The 21751-nt window shown below is 50.9% G+C and overlaps 1 protein-coding gene across 3 annotated transcripts; it reads left to right on the forward strand.

Annotated features, from left to right (window-relative positions):
- The first annotated feature begins 300 nt into the window (after positions 1 to 300).
- On the forward strand, positions 301 to 21613 carry Safb (scaffold attachment factor B). 3 transcript variants are annotated; one of them, NM_001374619.1, is made up of 21 exons: positions 301 to 669; positions 4101 to 4185; positions 9009 to 9073; positions 9154 to 9360; positions 10971 to 11033; positions 13107 to 13134; positions 13963 to 14539; positions 14942 to 14991; positions 15657 to 15751; positions 16141 to 16290; positions 16367 to 16449; positions 16546 to 16685; positions 16762 to 16850; positions 18196 to 18302; positions 18851 to 19141; positions 19465 to 19602; positions 19685 to 19727; positions 20603 to 20718; positions 20870 to 20976; positions 21116 to 21182; positions 21295 to 21613. In NM_001374619.1, the coding sequence occupies exons 1-21, from the start codon at positions 481 to 483 to the stop codon at positions 21422 to 21424; spliced, it is 2820 nt and encodes a 939-aa protein (NP_001361548.1). In that variant the 5' UTR covers positions 301 to 480; the 3' UTR covers positions 21425 to 21613. The 3 variants fall into 3 exon arrangements, with proteins under 3 accessions (NP_001361548.1, NP_001156772.1, XP_017172934.1); NM_001163300.1 differs by having other exon boundaries at positions 20876 to 20976; XM_017317445.1 differs by lacking the exons at positions 301 to 669; positions 9009 to 9073; positions 9154 to 9360 and having other exon boundaries at positions 4111 to 4185.
- The last annotated feature ends 138 nt before the right edge of the window (positions 21614 to 21751 follow it).

Raw genomic sequence — 21751 nt, forward strand, 5'->3', positions numbered from 1 at the left:
CCCTCCCCCCCCCCCCCCCGGCCCCGTCGCCACCCTCTTTTTAATGCGCACGCGCACCGCCTCGCTACGCTCACTGACCCCCGTTTGCCTCTCGCAGCGTTGCCCGGCTGCGCACGCCACCGCTCTACGGCCAGCGCTCCGACAGTGATGCGCAGGCGCACGACCTGTAGCACGCATGCGTCTTGGTCCGCGGCCAAGCGCGAGCCGGCGAGGCGCGCCTACGTCGTCTCTGCCGCCGCGCACACTGCGCTTGGGTAAAGGCGTCTGAGAGCGTAGGGCTCGCGCCGGCGGCGCCTGCGCAGTGTCGAGGTGCGCCTCCGGGGAGGCTGAAGCGGTTCCCTCTCAGGCGGCGCCATTTTGTGGTAAGAGGGCCGAGATTCAAAAAAATAATAATAATAACAAATCAAAAAAAAAACACACTCACGCAAACCCACTGACCCGGTTCTGTGTGAAGTGGGCGACGGAACCAGGGTCCCTGGAATGGCGGAGACTCTGTCGGGTTTAGGAGACGCGAGTGCGGCGGGCGCGGCGGCCGTGAGCTCCGCGGCGTCAGAGACCGGGACGCGGCGGCTCAGCGACCTGCGGGTGATCGACCTGCGGGCGGAGCTGAAGAAGCGGAACCTCGACTCGAGCGGCAACAAGAGCGTGCTGATGGAGCGGCTGAAGAAGGTGAGGTTCGCGGGGGGGAACCCCATGGTCGCCATGGCGACACCCACCGCCGGGCCCGGAGTGGCCCGTTGGCCTTCGCGCTGGGCGCTAATACTGGGGCTCCGCGGGCGCCGGGTGCAAGGATTCGAATCTCGACGCCCCCAGCGATGCGACCAGAGGGAAATAACACCACGAACGGGTTCGGGGGATCGATGACACCGCGTTCCCTGTACTGCTTAGTCCCAACCCCAAAGGGGGATGAAGGGGACTCGGCCAAGGTCATCCAGTGGGGTCAGCTTGTGGCGGGATTCGATCCCAAGTCCCTTTTCGGCCCCCGAGGCAGAACAGGTGGTTTTTGTTTCTTTTCTTTTCTTTTAATCTGGGAAGACACAGTGACGTTGGGGGCAGGGGTGGTGGAGATGAAACATGAGAAACTCTCAGAGTTCGCAGACAGCCGGAGGATGTAGGTAGCCCAGGGAGACAAAAAACAAAAACAAAGCGGAAAAATAAATTGTTTCTAATTCTTTGCTAGAACTAAGCTAGGGGAAGATACGAGATGGAAGGAAAGAACGTTTTTTTCTGTTGATAAAGGTAAGTCAGATGTGAGTTCAAGGCCAACCTGGGCTGTAGAGGAGTTCCAAACCAACCTGAATATTAGAGTTCAGGGCTAGCTAAGCCTTTTTCAAAGTATAAAGTAGGTCCAAGAGCTACTCATTTGGTAGTGTGCTACTCATTTGGTATTGTGCTTACCTTGCATGCACAAAACCCTAAGTTTTATCCCAAATACTTCCTAAGGCCGGGAGTGGTGGAGGCAGAAGGATCCTAAGTTTGAGGCCATCTTGGGATGCGTGAAAGCCTTTCTGTAAAACATAGTAGGTTTTTGTTTTGTCTCTTTTTTTTTTTAAAAAAAAAGGGGTTGGACACATAGATCAGAGGTAACATGCTTGCCCAATATTGCAGAGGCCCTTGGAACCATCTGCCACACAACTGCTATAACACTCCATTCTGTGTGGTCAGGTGGGAGTCGGAGGATTTAGTTCCAGCCTCAAACTGAGCCCCCTGAGAAAGAGGCTCATTTCTATTGCCTTCCTTTGTGGCCTAGATTCTCTGTCAGGAAGACCTTTAACCTCTTCTGAGTGTCCTCAGATCAAGGCAGTAGTAGCTTGCCTTCAGGGTAGGGTAGGCATTGCTTGGCTTGCAGTCTAGTCCAGGTAAACAAGCTCAGTCTCCACAGGGCCCCCTTTTGGCTTTTGTAGTTGTTTACTCCACCTTAGAAAGCAGACTTTGTTTGTGTTACACCTTGAAAAGCTGTCCCCTCTAGCTTTCAGACATTGTCATCTGCCCAGTCATCCCTTGCACAAGGAACTGGAGATTTAACCCTCCTAGATCCATCCAAAGTCAGTCACCAGTTGCTGTTGAGAGAAGACACTGTGACAAGCAGAGAGGGCAGCAGTGTGAAGGCCTGAGCTCTGTGCCCAGCACCAACAGTAAAGGTCAGGTGGGGTGCCAGCCGCAATCCCAGTGCTCACAGACACAGGACGATCCCTGAGGCTCACTGCCTGACTAGTCCAGTCAAGTCTGTAAGACAAGGTGGATGGTACCTAAGAGAAAGCTGAGGTTGTCTTCTGGCCTCTCATGTACTGTGAACATGTACAGCATATAACATTACTTGCTTGTGAGATGAGGTGTGGAAGTTAGAGGCCAGGGCAGGCACACTACCTACTGAACGTCAGGCACTCTTTTCAGTTGGTTTGGTTTGGTGGCTTTTTGGGGGTTTTGTTTGTTTGTTTTTGGGTTTTTTTTGGTTTGTTGGTTGTGTCATCGTCGTGTCCCCCCCCTCCCCCCCACAGGGTTTCTCTATGTAGCCCTGGCTGTCCTGGAACTCACTCTGTAGACCAGGCTGGCCTTGAACTCAGAAATCCGTCTGCCTCTTTAATCCCTGCTGGGATTAAAAGCATGCGCCATCACTGCCCAGCTTGTTGTTTGTTTTTTAAGGACACTACATCTCTATTGGAATGGGCAAGAAGCTCCCTACACTGGTGTCACCTACAGAACATACAGGGTGTGAAAGGGGGTGGCCAGGGTGATGCTCGGCCTGCTGGTGAGGCACTGTGCAGCCTTGGCAGTACCAAGCTCTCTCAAGACTAGAAGTTGAGGGTTGGCTTTAGGGTGCTGTTCTCATTGTCCTCTTGGGGGTTGCAGAGGGACCCTGGTCTGTGCTTGTCTCCACTCACACCCCTGTATGTTTGTCAGATCAGAGGGTAAGTCTACAGTACTGTCCCTCTGCCTGCTTGTTGTGACCATCTCTGGGTTGGATTTTTAAAGAGGGAGGTGGTGTGGAGGAGCACCTGTTAGAGGGGGTTTACTGAGGTAGCCTGGGAGGGACAGCTCTGTCATTTAGCCCCAAGGGATAAAATGAGATACCTTTCTACAGCTTACCTGGAGTTGTTTGAAAGCTGACTAGCTCCAGAGGAGAGAGAGGACAGGGCTGCTTACAGGTTTGTCTGTGGTCCCCTAATGAAAGCCACAGGAAGCCCCTGGGGATCTGGAAGAGTTGCCTGAGCTTGGAGTTCTGAGGGCACTGCTGCTACCTTCTCTCTGGGGACAGTCAACTTTGAAACATCCCCAGGGTGAGAGGCATGCTGCTAGAAAGTGTCTCATTTCACTCCTTGGGGGGCACTGTTGACAGGGCTGTGTGAGAGAGAGAGAGGCCCTTGCTGAGTTGGCCACTGATGAACAAATAACATTCTTGAGTGTGAAATGGGACTTCTACGGGGTCCTTCCACTACAAGTCCCAGAAGGGGACAGCAAGGTCCAAGCCCTGTCCCCTGTTCCCCTCCCCCTCCTTAGTTACTGGGTTAAGCCAAGGAAGCTGGAATCTCTTTCCTCAGGGACACAAAAGGTGGAGGAGTCCGAAGTTCTGAGCAGTTGCCTCCACGACTCAAGGAGTCCTCAGGATAGTCTTGCAGCAATGCTGGCTGCTATCATTAAGGGCCAAGAGTACTCACTGAGAAAGAGCCCTTACAATACAGGCATGAGAACCTGAGTTTCAAATTCCTAGGATCCCTATAGAAAGCTGGGGCTTAGCTACATGTGACTATGACCCCAGGACCTTGCTGGCTGCCAGCCTAGTCTCACATTCAGGGAGAAAGCCTTTGTCGAGGAGCTAGGGAAAAGAAAATGAGAAAAAAAACGACGTAGAGCTGTATTAATCCTAGAAAACCCATTAGGTGATAATGCAAGGGCCCTGCTGTGCCAGTCTTCCTTCCATGAGCAGCAGGACTGCAGTTTGTAGGGTTAAGGTGGTAGGTAGCAGCAGCTGAGTTTCAATGCCCTGAGAACCGAGCTGGGCACTCCCTGTGTTGAACAGGCTGTTCAAACTACAGGCTTAGATGTTCTTCCTGTCTCTGCTACCTGTGGTTTATTGGTCGGCCTTTCTTCTGTCCCTCCAGGCCATTGAAGATGAAGGTGGGAATCCTGATGAAATTGAAGTCACCTCAGAATGCAACAAGAAGATGCCTAAGAGGCCCAGCAAAGGTAAGGAGTCCCTAAACCACTGTGTCAGTGCCTTAGGTACCCAATGGGTGCAGAGTCTGCTGTCCCTCTGTCACACAGAATCAGAGCATATAGTGAGGATGGATTTGGGAATGGTCTTCCAGCTTCACATAGCCTCTCATTACCTTGTCTGTCAGAAAATAAGGCCCATGTACTAACAGAGCACCACAGATGCAGTCCACTTAAAACCATGCAGCGGGCCTCCCCATCTGACAGTCCCCACTCAACCACCTTTGCCCCCGCCTCTGTTCACGACTGCTGTCTCCAGCCAGTGGGCACCCAGTCACCTACTGCATCTTGCTGTCTGTCCTTGGCACTGACTTGTCATCTTTCTGGAACTCCAGTTCTAGGAACTAAACAGAATTGGAAGGGTTGAGGCTCTTGGGGATGATACCTTGGTCGTTGTGAGGCTGAGCTGCTAGCTGTGGGGTGGCACAGTAGTGGCCATGCTACTCATGTGAACCTGTGCTGAAGGGAGGTCCACTGAACTGTGTGGCCTAATGCACTGCTTTGGGCCACCGGTGGGAAATGATTCCGACAGCGTTGGTTGGAAGTGCCCTATGGTTGGGTCTTCTATTCTTCTTGCTTTCGGCCTTAGTAAAAACAAATGCTTGTTCTGATGTTTTACTAGATGCATGAGTTAAGTGTAAAGTTGATATTCCTTCTTAGTGGGGGCTGACACAGTAGAGTGTACATGCCTTTTTTTGTGTGTTTGGTCACTAGGAAATAGATATATGTGCTTTCCTTAAAATCTGAAAATAAAAAAGACATTGGTATGGAGCATGGTGGCACAGAGGCAAGAGGATCTCTCTTGAGGTCAGGGTTGGCCTGTATACACAGCAGGTTTCAGACCCAGAACTCTGTAGTGAGACCTCTCAAAACAAAGAAAACAGCTGGTCATGGCCTGGGGCAATGGCACAGTGCATGACAGTGCTGCTGCATAAGTCTGAGGGTGAGTTAGAGTTCTCAGTGCCCACTCACAAGCCAGCTATGGCTGCATGTATCTGTAACACTTGTGATTGGGGGTGGAGACAGGGTGAGCCAACCTAGCTGCAGAGTGAGTGGGAGACCCTGTCTTAAGGGAGTGGCTGGAGAGCTGGGCAGTGGTAGCACATGCCTTTAATCCCAGCAATCTAGAGGCAGAGGCAGGTGGATTTCTGAGTTCGAGGCCAGCCTGGTCTACAGAGTTAGTTCCAGGACAGCCAGGGGTATACAGAGAAACCCTAAAAACCAAAAAAAGAAAAGGGCGGGGGGGGGGGGTGAGGAGTGGCTGGAAAGCGATAGAGGACACCTGCTGTCCTGCCTCTCGGGCACACACACCACGTACACGTATGTTCTACACAACATGGTCTTGTTCTGCAAAATCCTTACTGTTTCTATTTCCCTCAGACTATCTCTCCTCAGCTGGCTTTGTGGCACAGTGGACAGCATTTGCCTAACATTTCCAAGGCACTGGGGCTTGGCTCCAACACTGCACCAAAACGAGGTTCACTGAAGGTACAGGCGGGGGCGTTGTCACAAATTTGAGGCCAGTTTGAACATCACTCTCAAAAAAACAAAATCACCAAGGGGCTGGAGAACTGGCTCAGTGTTTAAGAACACATGTGCTCTTGCAGTGGACCTGACTCTGGTGCCCAGCACTCACACCATGTGCCCTACAGCTACTTGTGAGTCCAGGGCCTAGGACCTGATGCCTAATCTGGCTCAGTAAGCATTAGTGCACCTGTGGCAGACATGTAAGCATCAGTAGAAATGAAAACTTTACCCAATGCTATGGATGAATTAACTGAACCTGTCTTTGAGACAAGGTTTGACTATATAATCCTGACTGTCTTAAACTCACTATGTAAACCAGGCTGACCTCGAACTCAGAGATCTGCCTACCTCCTCAGTACTGGGGTTACAGGTGTGCACCACCACCGTCTGGCTAAGATTTTGGATTTTTATTATGTGTATATTGGGGAGTGTGCAAATCAACTAAGTGCCTACAGAGGCCAGAGGATGGCAGGTGCTTACTGTCACAGCTAGCAAATGAATACCTATTCTTTTGCAGACTCACAAAAGAGAGAACTTTGGTACTTCAAAGTAAATACTAACCTGGTTCCTGCTGTAGCCCAGGCTGGCCTTCACCTAGTAGTGTGGTCCAGGTTGACCCTGAAGTCCTGGTCTGCTGGCCTCTGACTCTTTGGCCTATGAGCTCTGGCCACCTGTGTACTGCATTCTTTCCCACCTTTGCCTACCTTTGGTTGTTTGTGATGAGTTGTGAGGGTGTGGGTGGTCTCTGGTTGACCCAAGCTGTTATGGCTGGGTTTGTGGGCTGTGTTGTGTGTATGTGCTAGTTGCAGTGGCCATGCTGTCAGGAATTGCACTGTGATTGATAGGAGTTATGTTCTAAACTAGGAAGGCCCCAGCCTTGTCAGTGGGTGAAGTAGATGGTTTAATGTATGTGGTTTAATTCTGCATATTGTGTGAGGGTGTGAGAAGGGGGGGAAAACAACACCATTTTAGTAAGATCTCACCTCCTTGTCACCCTCGAGAATACAGGGTGCTGACTGCCTCCTGGAGCTGTTGGCTTTGCTCATTCTAGAATCTCACCAATATAGCACTAGAGCCACAAACTCTTAGGGCTGATTTGCAGTTTGAGAGTATGTTACATTTGTGTGGTTGTAGCCCAGCAGAGGGCAAGGGTCTGTTCTTTCCTTCCTCCCTCAGTTCTTTGCCACACAGGTTGTTGTGTAGTGTCACTGAGTTCTCAAGTACCCTGTTGTTGGGTTTTGATCAAGATTTTTGGCAAGAAGTGTTACCTTGCTTCATGAATTAAACTCAGTGGTTTGAAATTCTAGAAAGGTCTGTCTCAGGTTATCTCTGCTTCTCCATGGTAGGCTTTGCAGAATCTTAAAATGTCAGGGTGAACCCCTCTGCCTGAAGGTGGACAAGACTGTACTAGCCTTTAATCCCAGCACTCAGTATATCCTGCTCTATCGAGAGCAGGAGTATATAGAGGGGCTCTGTCTCAGATGGGAGTGGTGGGGTAACATGTTTGGGGACAAAAGGCCAAATGTTCTGGGCATGGCCTCACCCTGACCTCTGCTTTGAGGGTTGTGTTTATGGTTAGTTTCATGGTTAGAAAAAAATTATCAAGTATCAGTATGGCTTCTCCAGTGGTTTGAATCAGAATGTCCCCACAGGTTCAGGCATTTGAGCACTTAGCCCCTAGTTCCTTCTACTATTTGGGGAGGTTGAGGAGGTATGACCTTGCTGGAAGCAGTTTATTACTGCAGAGAACTTTAAGATTTGAGTCTATCTATCTGTCCATTTGTCTGTGGTCATTACCACCATCCACCCATCCACCAGCTCAGCTGCCTGCCCCTTCCCCATGTCTACTGTACCTCCTCTACCGCTGTGCTTCCCTGCTGAGACGGCCCCTTCTGCAGCCACAGCCAGCTTTTCCTTCATCAGCATCTGGTTACAATGCTTTAGCATATTGGAAAATAGCCGAGAATGGTTTTCATGTTTTAGTTTTATTTATTGGAGATGCATGTTATATATAGTTTTGGCTGGCCTAGAACACACTGTGTAGGCCAACTAGCCTTTATAGAGAGCTGGACACTCTGGCTTCCACCCTTCCGCATATTTCATACACACATACAAAACTTAATAGAGAAGTTAAGGAATTCAGCAGCCCCACAGAACTTAACTGTAATGGAGATCATGCCAAGTACCATAGCTAAGAACATTCCATACTGCTCCATAGTGAGAAGGAAAAAAATGGTGCTCTTTGGAGGGAAGAGCTACAATAGCAAAATCCCACTTGGCCAGACTGTCAGAGCTGGTGAGTGAGTGTATCCATTACAGGGTGGAGTAAAAGAACAGGTGCACAAGATCCTAGGGTCTGGTGTTCATGAGCAGTGAAATGAGGTTCCAACTAGGTTTGCTGGCTCATTCCCATGACCAGCACTTGGAAGCACAGGCAGGAGGATTACTGCAAGCTTAAGGTAGGTAACTGGGCCAACATACAACCTTACTTCAGTTCTGAGGGAGACCAGTTTTTCAGACTAACCTGAGTCCAGGGGTGCAGTGCAGCTCCATGGTAGAACATCCCCAGCACAGAGAGACATTGGATACTGCTTGAAGACAGGTCATTGCTCTCCCTGAGGAGAAAAGACCTGTGAGGGTAGCCTGCCCATGTGATGGCCTGCTTACATGTTTTCCTACACCCCAAGTCATGTGGGCGTTGATATAGGATAACATAGTGTTTCAAAATTTGTTTTGTGCCCACACATCCTCAAGTGTGGAACCCCTGCTCAACACCACAAAACAAGAGTCAGGCATGGTAAACTCTTCCGTTGCATCCTAGGAATTGAACCTGAATACAAAGAAGAGTAGTAGCCCATGCTCTTAACTACTGAGCCAACTTTTCAATCTCTATTCCATGTACTTTATTTATTTATTTATTTATTTATTTTTGGTGTGTTTGCATGTGCACTTACTGAAGCTAGGTGTTTCGTTCCACCATATGAGTTCTATAGATTGAACTCAGGTTAATTTTGGCAACATGTGCCTTTTCCCTGCTGAGCCCCCTTGCTGGCCCAATGTGTGCACCTTTTGCTTGCCTGTGGCCCGTCTCCCAGGTGATTCTCCATTCTGTCAAGTTGACGATAAGCATCCCAAACACAGTGCATTGAGACCTGGCTAGATGAGAGGCCAGGTCTGTGCAGTGAACAGAGCTTGGGACCTACAGAAGTTCAGGCACCTGCTTGCACGACACAGACTATTGGCCTCATGCCCACATGCTGTCTCTTCAGGGAGGAAACCAGAAGACGAGGGTGTGGAGGACAACGGGCTCGAGGAGAATTCTGGGGATGGGCAGGTATGCATCACCTTTTTAGTGGATGAGGAGAGGGAGAGCCATGATGGCACGGTGCCATGACAGTGTCCTCTGTATTGCAGGAGGATGTGGAGACCAGCCTGGAGAACCTGCAAGACATGGATATGATGGACATCAGTGTGCTGGATGAGGCTGACATTGACAATGGCAGCGTGGCAGACTGTGTGGAGGAAGAGGAGGAGGCCACACTCCCTGAGGGCCTAGCAGACAGCACTGAACTGGTAGAAGGAGATTTGAAAGGGCTCCCAGAACAGCTGCAGGAGCATGCTGTAAGCAGCTGGTGCTGGGTGGAGCACTGGGTGGCCTGATGCAAAGTTCATGACAGAGCAGAGTAACAGGGACAGCTGCTGCTGGTCATTGTCCCTTAGGGGAGCCTGAGTTATGTATGGTGTGTGAGTACAGCCAACTGGAGCAACCACTCTGCTCAGCTGGCTGCTGCCTCTAGCTGTTCAACATCGATGCAGCTTCTCCATGCAAGTCATGTATGAGACCAGAGCAATGGTTAGAGTGGTTTAGACATGTATGAGACCAGAGCAATGGTTAGAGTGGTTTAGACTGGCCTTCTGAGCACTGTGTTACATCCCTAGGTAACGTGTGGCTCTGGTAAGTGAGAGTCCAGGCACTTGCTGCAGGGTACAAGTTCAAGCTCCCAGGCCTCAAGGCAATATGTGCTGAAGGATTTTATGGTTACAGGGTTGATGTCTGCCTAGAGAGAGGAGAGTGGGCATTAAGGACCCAGGGGCATCTTTTTGGCCTGTCAAACCTGGAGATTTGGTGACCAAAAGCCTCTGGTATTCCAACAAAACCTCAGATCTCCTACAGTGAGCATTTTGTCCCCTGCCATGAGAACTGACTGAGAGCCTATGCCTGTGGGCAGCACACTGGCTTTGAGTGAAGGGTTTGTTTTGCACTGTTAAGATACAAACAAGGTGTCATAATCAGTTTCTAAAAGGTACGGCTCAAGTGGTGGGCTCCTTGTTGGAAAGTAACACAGAGGCCAGGGTTTAGGAAAATGCCGATTGGCTGGTCGGAGGCTAATTGCAATGTGAAGAGAATGGAAGGGTAGGGGAGCATCGGGGTAAAGTGTGTCAGTGCTAATGTGCTGTGATCTTTAGCTGGCTCTCAATTCCTTCTAAGCTTTGGTCACCAAATTCTAGGTCTGACAGGTGAATGGTTGCTGCCATGGCCTTTCATGTGCCTGTGTCTGAGTGAAGTTTACAAGCAAATTGTGTTGTTGCCTCTTACTATTGTTCAGCAGGGCCAGAGGTCAGTGTTACAACTAAGACCAGCCTTCTCTTACAGCCAAGCCAGTTACCTGACCTAGAGTGGTAGCCATGCCTGTCACAGCAAGTGCGATGACTGCATAGTCACAGAGCAAACCCAGCATCCATAGCAATGAAGGCAGTGTCATGAGGGAACAAAGAGCAGCTGGGATGCTCTTTGCTGTGTGTGGCTTTCATGATGGGAGACAGTTGGCTCTAGGGAAGAAAGAGTTGGGGATTGATCTTCAGTAATTGTAATATATGTGTGTATTACAGTGTATATATTATAATATATATACATATATGTGTGTGTGTATATTGTATACATATACACACACCCATTAGGCCATAGGAGGCTGGGTACTTGGTGTCTAGGAACAGCAGGCCTGGCTTCACAGTACTCAGACTCAGACAGATGTGAGGCACCAGGCTTCATTCTGCAGCCCAGTTCTAAAAACCATTTCTGGAAGATTGACCACAGCCTACTATTCTGGTCACCTGGAGAATCCTGTCAGGTGGTGTCTTCCACCTCACCACACTGGGGCAGCACTCTAAGCTCTAAGCGATGGGAACTGTCCCCTCACCTATTACATTTAAACTGCTCTCCCTTTCTACAGATAGATGACAAGGACACCGTTAACAATGTAGATACGTCATCATCTGACTTCACCATGCTGCAGGTAAATTGTCACATGTCTCAATTGTACCCTCAGTGTAGCCCTAGGTTCTCAGACACCTCCTGTTGCTTGGCAGCTTTACCAACTAAAGTCACCTACCTAGACAACAAGTGCTAGAGGCTGTGTACGACACTCCTGCAGTCTCAGTTGTCTTCTAGTCTGCACTCTGGCTGTGAGCAGATTGTCTTTCCTGAGGACCTGCTTAGAAGAAAGCCCAATGCAGCTCCCTGGCTGCAGGGTGAGGGTGAGGCCTGTGACCCATCCCAGCAGTGCAGAATGCACACTGGTTTCGATGTAGGCCTTTTCCTTTTTGGTTCTCCTCCACAGTTGTGGGATGTTAGTTTGATGCTATGAGTTGGGTATAGGGTCAAATGTTGGGGCTTTGTAGCAGCCTGAAGACCTGCTTGGTTTTCAGAAGCTGTGGGGACTGCCTACCATCTCACTTGCCTAGAGATGTATACTTGTAGGGCCAAGCTTTGTGCATTTTGGGTGGGGTCATCTGGTCTATAAGTTCATTGTTAGAGAAGAACATTGGGATAGGGTCTCCCGGGAAGGGGCACATGGTAGGAGGAGTGGACAGCTCCACAGATACTGTCCAGGTTTCCCAGATAACGATGATGGGTTATGTTTGGTGACCATCAGTGCAAATACTAAACATCAGAACCAGCCAGGTGTGGTGATACACCTTTAATTCTAGTACTCAGGAGGCAGAGGCAGCAGATCTCTATGAGTTCAAAGCCACCCTGGTAAGGCTTCCAGGCCAGCGAGGGCTACATAGTGAGACCCTGACTCAAAACAGGAGAAAAAAAAAAGGTGAGCACTAAGGAGTGAGATGGTCTGTGTGGGCCTTGGACCTCCTAGGAAATGCTGTGAGAAAGAGAGTATTGGTATATAGTTTTCTGTCTGTTCTCTGGGCCACTTGAGCAGAGGGCTTCTAGGCAAACCATTGTCTGTTTCATGGAGGTGTCCACCACTTGGAGCCTATGCGTTGGAAAGGAACAGCTGTGTCTGTTTGTCTTAGTATCTTTTTGACACAGGCTCGTGTGTTAAAGTGAAACACTATAGCACATCCCCTCAAGTGTCACTCTGCCACGTAGCTCCTTTTCCAGTTCTAGAGTTTAGTTTGTAGAGCAGGTGGGTCATGTTGGTGAGTTAGCCAAGCCCTCAGCCTCCCAAGGCATTCAGTTTGGACCTGCAGTCTCCAGTAGGGACCTGAACACCAGAGAATAGAACTGAAGGAGTGCCTTCAAAGGCAGCCTCCTTACTTAAGAGCATACAAGGCACTGACATGGGGTTCAAACCCACTCACAGACCCTGCCTCACACATACTGGCCATCCTGTGTCACTCTGGGCCATCATCCACTGGCCTCTTTGAAAGACACCTGTATTCATGCTTGGAGTATGGGGGTTTATGTCTTTGACAGGCATTCAGAGTTCAAGTGTCTCTTTGTACCTTGGGTGTGTGGTTCTTAGAGGACAGCGGACAGAGTCGGAGTGGCCAGTATAGAGAAGCCCAAACTCTGCTTGCAGCCTAAAGGGTGTGGGAAGTCTGCTGTGCAGTGTGGCCCACACTGGTCCTGAAAAAGACAATTAGGCAAGGCAGACCCCAGCTGGAAAGACAGGACTCCTGGGAGAATCTGAGTCATCGCTGAGGGAGGTTGGGAGTGCTGGGGTAGAACTGTGATTACCCATTTCTATTTGGCCCTAGATTTTTAAAAAGTCAGCTCAAGGCTTTTGCAGGTGAAGAAAGTGTCAAGGGGTTTGTGCTAGGCAGTTAGACATACGTGGAAATTATGCAAGCTGTGCTCCTGATTTCAAGTTCAGTCCTGAGGGAACTACACTGGGAAGACAGGGGGACTGCTGGGTGCCCTGCAACAAGGTCAGCAATAGGCATGGGCCTGAGAAAGGCTGAGGCCATTGGGGCAGCTTGCCTCGATCAAGCAGGGCCTCCTCTCTGGGTCTGGGTTGTCTCCTGAAATCCCAGTTTGTGGCCAGCCTCCTTTACTTTCCATGAAAGTTGGTGATGGAGTGGGGCTGAGCCTTGGGGCAGTATCTTACTTGTGCTTTCTGTTGCAGGAGATGGAAGAGGCATCTTTGGAGCCAGGTACTGTCAATGCAGGGCTCAGCAGTGGGTTCTGCCCACAGTGGGGAGGCTCTTGCTAACCAGTGGCCGCACTCTAGCATGCACTGCTCTAGAACTTACAGTCCAGAGCACACCAGGACATAGAGATTGGAAACCCAGCTGTATCACAAGATCTGTGTATATGGCCAGCAATCGTGCGGCATCCTGCCCACATGGCGAAGACTTCGGTCGCCGCCTGCCTTTAAACAGAAGCATGTGCTCTGTGCTGCCAGCAGATCTTGTGATACCGGTAGCATGTCACCATGTGGTGTTGGTACAGGCAGTGCAGGTAGCATAGGGAATGCCACATGAACATGACATGACTGGATCCCCCCGAAGAGGAGTGCACTTCTGAGAGAGAATCGCAAACAAACACTGTCCCTCTGGGCTGCCCAACTTCACATGCCAGAAGACCCGGCGCTCCGCACGTTAACTGCTCTGTAAGGAAGGCAAAGCATCAGGCAATTAGTGATGCATGAAGGCCAGGCACTCAGTTACGCACTTGGACTCAAGCTGAATTGAGAAGAGTTGATTCATACATTGTCACAGTACACAGAACGAAGACTCAAGACTCAGAAGGTTGTGGGGTGAAGTCTCCGGGATGCTTGCCTCTGCCCTTAGTTCAGGCTGGGGGCGCCATGGCCGTGGGCGCAGGTAGGGTGCAGGCGCTGTGTAGCGGGTTTTCCAATCTCTGTGTAGCCAGCAGTTCTGTCGGTGTGAGCAGGGCCGCAGCGCCCGAGCCGCAGTTGTGATTGCTTTATTTCCCTGGTGATTAAACCTTGTGCCATTCTATTCCTGTTAAATCCGTAGAAAATGAGAAAATACTCGACATTTTGGGGGAAACTTGTAAATCTGAGCCAGTAAAAGAAGAAGGTTCGGAGCTGGAGCAGCCCTTTGCCCAGGCCACGAGTAGCGTGGGGCCAGACAGGAAGCTGGCGGAGGAAGAGGACCTATTTGAGAGCTGCGGCCACCCGGAAGAGGAAGAGGAAGAGGAGGAAGAAGATCAGGAAGAGGAGCAGGAGGAGGAGGGAGATTTAGCTTTGGCCAGCAGCAGCAAGTCTGAGTCTCCAAGCACTCGGTGTCAGTGGAGCGAGGCAGATGCCCCGTTAGCAGTAGTGAAAAGGGAGCCGGCAGATGCGCCTGGCGGAGGCACTGGGATGGACCGCGAGCCTGTAGGGCTAGAGGAGCCAGTTGAACAGAGTAGCACGGCTGCCCAGCTCCCGGAGGCCACCAGCCAGGAGCTGGTGCGAGCGCCCACGGCAGCCCTGAGCCCTGAGCCCCAAGATAGCAAAGAAGACGTGAAGAAGTTTGCTTTTGACGCTTGTAATGACGTCCCTGCGCCTCCTAAAGAGTCCTCAGCCAGTGAGGGCGCTGATCAGAAAATGAGGTTTGTTGATTCTCAGTCCTAGACCAGACGCTATCTCCTTTCATTGTCACTAGGATACATATGAGCTGTTAGAGCCTGCAGTCGGCAGCCACTCTGCCCAGCTAGCTCCTTCAGGCAGCTTCTTATTTATTTTGCACTGGTTCTGTAACCTTTCCCCCCACCCCCTCAACCTACCACAGTTGTTTGCTTTTTAATTCTTAATTATTTTTAGCCCGGCAGAAACTTAATTAATTCCTGTGGGTATGAAATCTTAATGTTAGATCAGATATCCAAAACATGTTTGCCAGGGTGTCCTTCTTGAGGTTAAATGCCGGGTAGGTATGCAGCTTTGGCGGGTCCTTAGAGCTCTGGGATGTTTCAATTGCTGCAGCCTCCTTGAGTGACACTGTCTCTTGTCTCTAGTTCTGTGGAGGAGGACTCGGATACAAAAAGGCTTTCCCGAGAAGAGAAGGGTAGGTCCTTGAGGTGACACTGGTCTCCTGGAGTATGGTGGGTCTCAGGTTCATCATGGTCGGTGTTTCCCATACACACACATGCCCAACCCCAGCACCACTTTTAACTCCGTTGTACCTGAGTGTGTTCACAATCTTTGGTCATTCTGACATGTTCTCTGAGTATGGTTCAGTTGGCAGGTACTAAAGTAAGTTACTTGCTGAGCAGGGTGTGGTAGCTCAGGCTCTTCCTCCCAGCTCTTGAGAGGCAGAGGCAGGGGGATTGGTAACAACTTCCAGACTAGCCTGAGCTTCCCAGCAAGGCCCTGTCAAAAAAAAAAAAGTTTGCAGGCTAGGGAGTAATGGAGCCAAGCCAGCAGTTCGGACCATGCGGGCTGTGGGGAGGGAGGCACAACATGAGCATGGGCTTTGAGAAGGTGGCAGCAAGAATACCAACCACCCTTCCCTGGCAGCTCCACGGCAGAAGCCATCTTGGGCTGGGGTCAGATCAGTTGTTTATACCTGCATGGCTACTGGGGTGTCCTGAGATTCATTTTCAGTGTTATATACATGTCACTATCCTGTGGCCTGGCCATGCCGTTGGATCCTGGGCACATGTCCCCAGCAGGCTGGGGATGGCCATTCTGTGGCCCTTGAGGTTCTGACTGGAACTTCCCTTTGCACAGGTCGCAGCAGCTGTGGTAGGAATTTCTGGGTTAGTGGCCTTTCGTCTACAACCAGAGCCACGGATCTGAAGAACCTGTTTAGCAGATATGGGAAGGTGAGCCACCAGTGCCCAAGAGTGAGCAGGGAGAATCTCACTGAACAAATCTGTGTCCTGGACACACTAGTGTGCAGTGAATGTGGTGCAGGTTGTGACCGTCGGTGGCTACAGAGGGCTCACTGCTGCCACTTGTCACATCAGTAATTTGTATTATTATCATCTGCATTCACCAGTTGGTAGATGTGCGGCCATGTTATGATTCAGTCCCGTGGTGTGACTTTGCTTCCACAAGCAGTTTAAACCTTGTTAGGGGAACACGGCAGAGCCTTGCGTTGCCCATTTTAAGCCCCCTCAAGAACCTAGAACAAGGTAGCCCCTCCAGTGACTACACTGTGGCTGCTGGGTCTGCACCTATATATGTTTCTGAGGTAATCTGGTTTCTTCAGGTGGTGGGTGCTAAGGTTGTGACGAACGCCCGGAGTCCTGGAGCTCGCTGTTATGGCTTTGTCACTATGTCCACAGCTGAAGAGGCAACAAAATGCATTAGCCATTTGCACAAGACTGAGCTGCATGGCAAGATGATCTCAGTGGAAAAGGTAGGTGGTCTCACGCTGCAGTGGTGCCAGCGGTGGTGCTAGTGTATGATGGCACTAGCTTTTGACTCTCCTGCAGGCCAAAAGTGAGCCCACTGGCAAAAGAGTGCCTGACAGGCGAGATGGGGACAGCAAGAAGGAGAAGGCCAGCACCAGTGACAGGTACTCCTGCAGAGCACTACCATGCACCATTTGGTGGGTCTCCTGCATCCCCATGTCCTGGGCTTGCTCTGAGGCTTGTGGGTCACTTGATCCTAGATCTGCAAACCTTAAGAGGGAGGAGAAAGGTGAGAGAAAAGACGATGCCAAGAAGACAGATGATGGGAGCACAGAGAAGAGCAAAGACGCAGATGACCAGAAACCTGGGCCTTCAGAGCGCTCGCGAACGACCAAGTCAGGTAGGCCATGACAACATCCTCCTGTCAGGTGCTGCTTATGTGGCTGTCTGAATTCATTTCTTCCCTCTGCTTACAGGAAGCCGTGGCACTGAGCGCACTGTGGTGATGGACAAGTCCAAAGGTGTGCCTGTCATCAGTGTGAAAACATCTGGGTCTAAAGAGAGAGTAAGTATCAGCACTTACAGCATCCTTTTTGCTCCAGGGATTCCTGGCCAGTGGCCTTTGAGGGAGGTTTGCTGCGTTTTAGAATGTAGAGGGGTGGTATGGCTTCTAGACCCAGCCTACTTGCTCTTTTTGATAGCGGCTTTTAGCCACATCTCTTCCCTGCCTCCTGGAAACCCACTGTTGGGACAGCTGCAGACCCGGGTGGATTCTGAACTCTTAGGCCTGACCACTTTAGTAGATGGGTCTGGGGTCCCCAAGACATCCCCACATGCCAAGCCCCCCTAGAGGACTATAGGCATTATAGGTTGCCAGGTTCCTTGGAGCCACAGGAGACAGAAGAAAGCAAGCAAGCTAGGGTTGGCATATGTTTGTAGTATCTCTGAGGTTCTCAAAGCATGGCACACTACTAAGTGAAGAAGAGATTTCTAGCCATTTGCATGTGTACTGGCTTCTTTTTTTTTTTTTAATAAGATTTATTTATTTAATATATGAGTACACTGTAGCTGTCTTCAGACACACCAGAAGAGGGCATCAGATCCTGTTACACATGGTTGTAAGCCACCATGTGGTTGCTGGGAATTGAACACAGGACCTCTGGAAGGAACAGTCACTGCTCTTTTTTTTTTTTTTTTTTTTTTTGAGGCAGGGTTTCTCTCTGTAGCCTTGGCTGTCCTGTCCTGGAACTCACTCTGTAGACCAGGCTGGCTTCGAACTCAGAAATCCACCTGCCTCTGCCTCCCAAGTGCTGGGATTAAAGGCGTGTGCCACCACTGCCCAGCTTGTCACTGCTAATCGCTGAGCCATCTCTCCAGCCCCCATGTACTGGCTTCTTAAGGAGGCTGCTTTTTACCTCTGGTCTTGGAAAGAGCAGCTAGACAGTGAGAACAGAGCGGGTGGGCTCCAGGCCGAGGCGGGCTCCAGGCTGAGGTGGGTGGTCTCAGCAGTAGGCATCTACCTGAGGAATGGGGCATACATGAACGGTTGTACTGCATGGAGGAATTAAGACTGGAGCATTGCCACACACTGCAGCAAGCAAGGATAGGCAATGAGACACCATCTCCGGAAAGTTTCAGTGTAGATGGAAGGCTTGTAGAGGAAAAGTTGAATTAGCCCAGCAGAGGCTTCTCTTTAAGAGGCTGAGGCAGAATGACCACATGGCACATTGACGGTTAAATGGTAAGACCCTGTCTCAAGGAGAGAAAGACTGATTTTAGTCAACTTCACTTGAGCCCATTATGTGTCTTGTTGGGTTCTCCTGTGAGTGCCTCCTCCTGCCAGTCACTGTCCCTGTGCCAGACTCCTCTGTTCCTCCTGCTTTAATCCTCTTTCTGTTTAACTGATCCAGGCCTCCAAAAGTCAGGACCGGAAGTCAGCCAGCCGGGAGAAGCGGTCTGTTGTGTCCTTTGACAAAGTTAAAGAGTCTCGAAAGTCCAGAGACTCAGAGTCTCGGAGGTGAGTGTGCCTTTGTTGCTTAGATGTAGGTACATCCAGGGCTCTGTGCTGAGATGGTTGCCCTCCTCAGAGACCATAGAAAGCTAGCAGAAGGGGCAAGGGACAGTGAGGCTGTCCAGAAGGAGTTCTCTAGGGAGGATCAGGGAAAGTATAGTTTGCCCAGCTAGGCACAGCACTGCTGTGGCTGACAAAAAAACAGCAGTTCCTAAAACATTACTTTTGTTCCAAGGAGTGTGTGTGTTGAAAGTGGACACCAGGGCAGATAATCTCAAAACCTCACACTGGGTTCCCAGTGTGCTGGAGGAAACCACTTCATGCTTGGCTGCCAGGTTGATGGCAGACCTGTCATGCCAATCCTTTTTAAGGAAGAAAGGAGGGGGCAGACTGGAGGCAGCAATTGTCATGCTGGGGACCCACCTGCTATGAAGTATTGCCTCTGGTTTTTAACCTGTGTGGGATTCTGTCCTTAATGTCCCTAGCATGCCCTCAGCTCCTCCCAGGGAGACTTCTGCCTCACTTTTCCTCCTCACTTGGGCCTCTTCACACAGGGAACGGGAGCGCAGTGAGCGGGAGCAGAGGCTGCAGGCCCAGTGGGAGCGGGAGGAGCGAGAGCGGCTGGAGATTGCTCGTGAGCGCTTGGCATTCCACCGCCATCGGCTAGAGCGTGAACGCATGGAGCGGGAGCGGCTGGAGCGGGAGCGGATGCATGTAGAACAGGAGCGGAGGCGTGAGCAAGAGCGCATTCACCGAGAGCGAGAGGAGCTTCGGCGTCAGCAGGAGCTGCGCTATGAACAGGAGCGCCGGCCTGCTGTGCGCAGGCCCTATGAAGTGGATGGCCGGTGAGTAGTCAGATACAGGCTACCAGAGCCTGTGTCAAAATAGATTTGTGCTCAATGTGGCAGGCCCCATGTATTCAGACTATGTGTCACACTCACTGACCTTACTCAGGCCCTCCTGTGACTATCAGTGTGTGAGAAATGCTCTCTCTGTGCCAGCTCAGGGTAGGAGGAGCTTTGCCAAAAACCAAACACTCAGCACTACAATGGCACTGAGGCATAGGTGGGAGTGTTAAGCCAGGCCTTGGAGCCATGCTGGCTTTGTTCAAGCTCTAGGGTGCCTCATGAGCACCTAGATCACACCTTTGCCTCCCACCCAATCACAGGCGAGATGATGCCTATTGGCCAGAAGCTAAACGGGCTGCTCTGGATGACCGTTACCACTCAGACTTCAGCCGCCAGGACCGCTTTCACGACTTCGACCACAGAGACAGAGGCCGTTATCCCAACCATTCTGTGGATAGGTGTGAGCCCATGGCCATGTTGGGAGGGCAGTGTGCATGCAAACCCTCCCCATCTGGGTCTCACTGAAACCACCTTTTTTAGGAGAGAAGGTTCACGGTCGATGATGGGAGACAGAGAAGGACAGGTGAGCATAGGGTGCTGCTTCAGCTGTGGAATGGGTTCCGTGTCTATTGACTGCCAGTAGAGCATAGTGCTACTCTTGAGCATTCATACAATGGCAAGTGTTAGTGATATCCCACATAACCTATCCAGTATACCCTATCCAGTAGGGAGCTTGCAGCTCTGTATGCTGCACTGCTCCTTAGAGAGGGTGACCAGAGGCGCCTAGCATGTCTGTAGGATTGGGGCTCACCCACTGTGTCAAGTTCTCACTGCACAGTGCCATCCTTACTGCCTCTCAGTTACCATCCTACACCCTTAGCTTCCCATTCCCAGGTTGGCACGAGGGGTATCTTATCCCTGGGCCTTCATTGGTGTCAGGTTGTCATCCTGGTTTTGCAACTTTCCACACAGCTGTTTTGTCTCTTAGCAGTGGCCCTTTCCCCATGTGTTTGTTCACTTGCAAAAGGCAGGTGAGAGTGTCTGGTCAGAGGGCTAGGAAGGGAGCTAGAGCTGGCTCTTAGCTCCATTGTCCCAGGACTGTTGATGGCCCAGCAGCCAGGGGAGCTGGGCTTCACTTGGTATCAGATCTCTTCCTGCCTTGGCCTTGAAGCAGGGTCTCAAGTCCAGGATTTGAGCTGGGCATAACTGAAACATCAAGGATAGCCTGGGCTACAGAGTGAGGCCTTTCACCATACGAGTTCGTGTGTGGGTGTCAGTGTGCTCAGTCTTCTCCTGAAGCAAGGGTGCTGTGCACAGGCTGGGGCTCCTATAAACTTGACCCTTGGTGAGGGGGGGCTCTGGTGACAGTAGCCACCTAGGTTGTTATCTGTGAAACCAGGTGTTCTCTCACCTGAGGAACCAGGGATGCCACTGACCTCACCCCTTTCTCTGGTCTAGCATTACCCTGAACGCCATGGAGGACCTGAACGCCATGGCCGGGACTCTCGAGATGGCTGGGGCTATGGTTCGAACAAGAGATTGAGTGAAGGCCGGGGGCTGCCCCCTCCTCCCAGGTTTGTGTCCCTACTAAGACGTCGTGGTGGTGGTGGTGGTAGTGGTGGTGGTATGACTGTCAGCCTGCCTGGTGGAACCTGAGCCCCCCTAGCTGCACTGTCTGTAGAGGCCATACTGTGGCAGCATAGGTCAGAGGTGTCTCTTTCCAAGGGGCAGGCGTGACTGGGGGGAGCATGGCCGGCGACTTGAAGATGACCGGGCATGGCAGGGCACGGCTGATGGAGGCATGATGGAGCGTGATCATAAGAGGTGGCAAGGTGAGGACCGGGTGGGAGCCAGGGCTGCCTGCTGAGCGGGGATCAAGGCTGTGATGAAGTGGAGCTGGCTGAAGCCAGTGGAGATTGTTGACTCCATACTTGCCAAACTGCCCACTTGGACTTGTGTTTTGTCTTGCAGGTGGTGAGAGGAGCATGTCTGGCCACTCGGGGCCTGGTCACATGATGAACCGTGGTGGCATGTCAGGGTGAGTGCCACACTGCCAACCAAGCAGAGGCAGTTTTGCTCTGCAGTGGTTGATTGGGGACCACTGACTAAGTTTTGACCTCAGGACCTAACAGTCCTCTGCTTCTCCTTAGGCGAGGCAGTTTTGCCCCAGGAGGAGCTTCTCGTGGCCATGTGATCCCACGTGGAGGGATGCAGGCAGGCTTTGGAGGACAGAGCCGGGGAAGCAGACCCAGTGATGCCCGCTTCACCCGCCGCTATTGAGCACCTAAGCCACCCAACCGTGACCTTCAAGTCCTATCAGGACTTCCCTCCCACCATTGTACAAAGGAATTTTTTTTTTATCTGCTGCCATATTGTAGCTTGTTACGATGTGAATTTGTTTTCATTTTTGTTCGTGTTTTGTTTTGTTTTGTTTTTGTAATAAAGGTGTTTCTGTTTAAGTGCCCTTTACTTCAGACTTTCAACCTCTCATTTCCATGAGGAAAGTGGCACTCTACCATCAGCCAGAGGTGATGCCTATTCAATTCTGTGTGACACAAGTGAGCTCAGGCTTGGGGCCAGCTATGCTCCTTACTGTGTCTGACATAG

This window comes from Mus musculus, chromosome 17 (assembly GCF_000001635.26).
Source record: "Mus musculus strain C57BL/6J chromosome 17, GRCm38.p6 C57BL/6J".
Lineage (NCBI taxonomy): Eukaryota > Metazoa > Chordata > Mammalia > Rodentia > Muridae > Mus > Mus musculus.

Coding starts and splice junctions, on each gene's coding strand:
- Safb (NM_001374619.1), top strand. CDS start 481: ATGGCGGAGACTCTGTCGGGTTTAGGAGACGCGAGTGCGGCGGGCGCG. Junction 13,135..13,962: donor AGAGGCATCTTTGGAGCCAG/GTACTGTCAATG, acceptor TTAAATCCGTAG/AAAATGAGAAAATACTCGAC. Junction 16,851..18,195: donor CATCTGGGTCTAAAGAGAGA/GTAAGTATCAGC, acceptor TAACTGATCCAG/GCCTCCAAAAGTCAGGACCG.